This window comes from Convolutriloba macropyga, chromosome 11 (assembly GCF_964194025.1).
Source record: "Convolutriloba macropyga chromosome 11, txConMacr16.3, whole genome shotgun sequence".
Classification (NCBI taxonomy): Eukaryota; Metazoa; Xenacoelomorpha; order Acoela; family Convolutidae; genus Convolutriloba; species Convolutriloba macropyga.
Genome location: NC_134478.1, coordinates 16,423,514 through 16,428,742, shown reverse-complemented (window position 1 = coordinate 16,428,742; position 5,229 = coordinate 16,423,514). Strand labels below are relative to the sequence as shown.

The 5,229-nt window shown below is 35.5% G+C and overlaps 1 protein-coding gene across 1 annotated transcript; it reads left to right on the top strand.

Moving 5' to 3' along the window:
* The first annotated feature begins 3,618 nt into the window (after window positions 1–3,618).
* Window positions 3,619–4,533, top strand: LOC142350042 (ciliogenesis and planar polarity effector 2-like). The gene has a single exon (XM_075401953.1). It carries the CDS (start codon window positions 3,681–3,683, stop codon window positions 4,476–4,478), a length of 798 nt encoding a protein of 265 aa, XP_075258068.1. The 5' UTR covers window positions 3,619–3,680; the 3' UTR covers window positions 4,479–4,533.
* Window positions 4,534–5,229: the final 696 nt, after the last annotated feature.

Below are 5,229 nucleotides of genomic sequence, written 5' to 3'. Positions count from 1 at the left end.
GCCAGGCCATAAAGCCTCGCTGGTTGTGAACCTGTTGACCTGAGTCTTTGATAAATTTTGTCAATAATTTTCCCTTGCTTCATTAAATTTTGCAGGCTGTCATTGATCTGTTTTTCATTTTTGATCACAATTTCATCTTTAGCTACTTCGATTTTTTGAAATTGATCTGAGTTAAAGTTTGAAACAGTTTGATTTTTTCAAAATATACCTGAGCCACGTCTTCGGTAGCAGCAACCACATACCTCAAAGAAGCTCAAGGACAGGGGGCAATGAAGCCCGATTGTTCAGGAGCTCCTCCTCAGTCTGTGTCTGTTGCACCTTCCTTGCCTTGGCTCTCACTTTCCTCTGCCTTTTGCCCAAGTTCTTGCCTTTTCCTTTCTTGAGCAGCCCTCTTAAATTGTATTGATGGCGTAATACTGTCTCCAAGGTCTTAATCTCCAGCCCAGCTTCCTGATGCAGCTGAGAATACTTTCCTGGCTGCGTCTTCCTTTTTCTCTTCGAAATCAGGTGCTTGGTTACGCTTAGCACCAGTACCTCGGACTTCAGCAGCTCCTGAAAAATATCCTCTGTGCCTATACGTCGACAGTACACAATAGCACAGAAGCGGTCTTTGTTCGTTCTAAGAAACGATGTCAACTCCGGCACGCTGCAGGGTTGGTAGTTGTTTGACTTGTGACGTGAGATTGTGTTGTTTATCAGGTCGTGCCACACTACCAAGTCCTTCCTCTTGCTCAGATGACCCTTCTGAAGGAGATTTCTCGCGTTCTTGAACCAATTTCTGGAATTTCTGTTGAAGGAGAATCCGGGAACTGATGTTACTTTCCCTAAAAACTGTTTCTTGCTTGAATATGGGAGACTCTTTACGGCGTGATGAAGCGAACTTGCAGCCAAAATATGCACCATCTCGGTAAATCTATAAAATTCATACTCGCTAAAACACTAAAACAGTGAAAACTTCTCAAAGTATTATGTAATGAGCCCCTCTATAGGCCTTGTTTTCAAAATATTTGACAAAGTAAATAATGTAAAAGAAACCAATTTGTCAAATTAAAATTACTTCCAATATTTACATTTGTCTGAGATGACAATTAAAACAATTCTAGGAAACATTCTAAAAAATTCAATCGAAAATTTTTCCTTATATACAATATTTAGCCTATTTACAACACATCAGGTTAAAACTGTTTTACAAATTGTTAAAAGATAAAATGAATATGTTTACTAAGTTTTATTAGTAGTTTACTAAATAGTTTACTTAGTTTTATTAGAAGTTCGATGAGGCTATATTGATTTTCTACTTGGACTTGATTCCGGCGTCTCCAGTCTATTTTTGTTCGCTTTTAAGGTTGGCTTACAAGTCTCTTGATGATTTGCTTTGTAAACGGTATAATTATGTGAATCACAGTGGAAAACTAGTTGCATTAGTCTTTATTAGTCTTTGAAGTTGCTTTTCTGGCCCAAATTCAAGACAAAACGTCCATTTCGCATATTTATTTTGGTAATAGTTAATAGACATCATGCTGTTTTAATTTTTTTGTGTATATGAATTGGTATTGCCAACTTGAATGTTGTAAGTTTTGCGTTTTGAAGTTTTTCAACTTTTGTGTTGGCTATGAAAATTTTTGCATAGGTTTTTGAGTATAGTTTCTTAGCTTTAGCTATTTACAATTTTTTTAACGATTTTTTTTTGCTTTTTCGCTAATACGTTCATCGAAGTTTCTCCAACTGCCGTTTAAAAATTCTGTAGATTTCCACAAATAGAATATTGGTTTTCAAGACAAATATCAAAAAAATGATCAAATATGCAATGATTTTCGCATTCAAAAGATAAGCAATTTAATCAAATGATATGCTATGTTTGTTTTAGATGTTTTTGTCTGTTTTGAGTTGTCAATTTGTTGAGCTTGCAGGTAGATTATTGCGTAAATTCTGGCAAATCTTCAGTTTGTTTGATTGTTTCAAGTTTTTTGACACCGTTTTTTGCTTTTACCTGCCTCTGCTTGTCTTTTATACGTCAACAAGATGCTTTATAGATTCCAAGTTTTATTATTATTTCCCTCTCGAATCTTTATTCGGAAATTTTGGAATTCATAATGCTAATAACAAAGTTTTTTAGAGATTAAATACAAATATTCTTTTTCTCTAAATTTGTGCAATTTTTTTGTCTGTTCCGGTCGTAATATTCAATTTTTCTGCAGGTCGACAAGTTTTTTCATTTTTCAATTAGTTCTTGGGATTGTGTTTCAGGACTTGTCCTGCTGTTTGTTCTATTGTCAAACGAAATTTGTTTGACTTAACATAATTTTGCCGGGTTTTCCTTATTTCACGTGTAATCTTTTTGACTTCTCTTTCTTTGAGTTTGCTCTTTCTGCTCAAAGCACTTCGAAACAGCAGTTGCTTAGCATTTTAAAGCGAATGGAGTCAATCTCAGTAAACAAATAAAATAAAACGGAAACAAACTGGCTAACATCGGATAATTTGCTTTCGAATTTGTTTTTTCTGGCGGGGGAAACCTTAATTTAGGGGTGTAACTTTTTTAGTGTGAAAACTTGGACCTGATAGGAGTTTAACCCCGCAACCTTCAGGACAGCAGTCAGACATCTTAACTTTTATTCCACAAGAGCGTTGATTTTCAGCTGCTAACAATCACTTTAACTTTATAGGAGCAACAAACTTCATTTCAGAATATGAGCAATTAAAATCACTTAAAAGGAAGTGAAGCGTGGAAAAAGTCACTTGAGAAGTCACAAAATGTTCTAGAACAAAAGCATAAAAAATGGTCAAGTGAAAATTTTGCATATAAAAATGACCAACACGTTTACAATAATTGCTTCAAACTTCATTCGAGAGCAATTGATAAGCCGATAAAGCCCAATTCTAGATCATCGTTACGTGAACTTTAACATGGACATTGTTAAATGCACCAGTTTAATGCTTATTGTTATTGATATTAATCACTGTATCCTTTCATTTAGAAGCAAGAGCAAGCCTATCTATCGAACTAAATCTAATAAACACGTACTTTTTAATAACAATTGGGATCATGGGATTCAGTCAAAGCTGTACCAGAATACCCCGGCAATCGGCTCTGTTTATTTAAACGTCAATGGTAGAGCTATGATTTTCAGATGAATTTGGCAAAGCTAAATGGACCAGAAAAATTGCACATATGCCGAACGTATTACTTGTTCGGCTTTTGCCTGCTTCCTATTTTCTGGATTGTGAATGCTCTGTGGTTTTTTAGGGAGCTTTTCAAACCAGAATACCCTGAACAACGTGTTATCAAGAGCTATGTAATTAAATCAAGTATCGGCGGACTGTTGTCAATTGTGGCGTTTATCTCCTGGGTGGTAATTTTTCAGCAGAAAAGAGTAGCATGGGGAGAATATGGAGATGCATTATCTTTAGTGATGCCCCGAGGAAAACTATGAATTCAGTATAGTTGTTTATATGAAATTTATGTACGTAGTTATAACTTGATTTTAATATCTAACTCTTTTCAAAGCATTCAAAGCTATGATGTTTTTTAATTGGCTGAATAACGTAGTAAATGCGTTTCTTACACATTGCATTAGCGGAGTTGAAGGTACAAAGTAAGTTGCAATTTTGTCTTTTTTTCGCAGTTTTTCACCATTTCAGATTCCCCAAAATGGTATGAAGTTATAAATCCTAGCAGCACAATGATGGAACCATCAATATTAGTCGATTTTGAATGGAGTACCTCAACTGAGGGGAAAAGACACATCAACGCATCAAAATGCTTCCATTCTAATTCAAATGCATCGTGTGGTTTGTTAGAACAACCATCAGCTCTATTGCCGCAAATTGGCTCCGGAAAAAGTACACCCAAGGTACAGAAACATAAAGTCTTAGTATGCAGTCCAATAGGAAAAGTTGGGAAAACATCACTGATAGCTAAGTTGTGTGGCAATGCACCTCCGAAGCGTGATTTGGAAACGGCTGGTCTGGTGGGTCATCTAAGATACTGGCCGGTGAAAATCAAAAGCAGTGGTGAAGTAGTCTACTTCCAGCTCATGTTCCTCGAGTACGGTTTATCGGCAGAGAAAAACTATCCCAGTGTTGTAAAATTAGCTTTAGATGGCTGCGAGGCGTTAATAATCGCCTTTTCGCTCACAAACAAAAACAGCTTTGACATGCTTCCGAATACAATTCAAACAATGAAGGACAAGTTTCAAAATTACTCAATGGCAGATATGCCTCCGGAAATAGTGGTAGTAGGAACACACGCGGATGCAGTACAACAAATTGAAGTGTCTCAACAAGACCTTACAGAATTCAGACGAGATTTCTATCCGGTGTTTAGATTCAAATGTTCCAACTCCACGGCTAATGTGCCTTCTATAGCTCTACCGACAACTGAAGACGAATCGAAGCGTTTGACGTTGGATAGTGAAACAATTTCGTTCATGAACAATTTTTGCAATTTCTTGTTGTTGCGGGACACCTCATTGCAATGATATTCCTGTTGTAGATACATCTCACTAATCGAAATAAATTTAAATTTGAGTATTACTCTTCTTTCTAAAACATTTTTTTCGATTGGGGTGATACTCGAAGATAATCGATATATTAAGGGAACAAGAAAAAGAACAAAAATAATGAGCCTCAAACATAATTTTGAGCCGTAGCCTTAGGCCAATTGACGTTACTCTTTCGAAAGCGCAAGATTAACTATTTTCGGCAAGATTAACTATTTTCGGCAAGATTAACTATTTTCGGCAAGATTAACTATTAACTAAATCAGATGTCCGTAGATTTAATGGCAAAATTTAGGCAAATTAACGTCTAGTTCATCTAGAATTTCTAGTTCATCATTAAAAACAATAGATTTTAATCTACTGTTTTTAATGATGAACTAGATATTTTAGATGAACTAGATATTAATTTGCCTGAATTTTGACATTAAATTTATGGACATCTGATATCATCTGTTCCAACTGTGACAATACGCAGAGAGTACCAGAAAATGGTTTTCTGGTCTGAGAAATAATCGAAACAAATTGTTTTTAGCAAAATTTTCCATCTTGCTTCTTTAACGTGGGAAACGACAGTACTCGGTTTTTGAACAGCTTGCTTATTAGATCTTTTATTTATGCAGAAACAATCGAAAACTGCTAATGTTTAGTATCTTTCTAAGTACTTCCATGAGAAAAATTTAAAACTTTCAAATATATTTGGCGAGCTCTGATTGACTTGAGCTGTGATTTG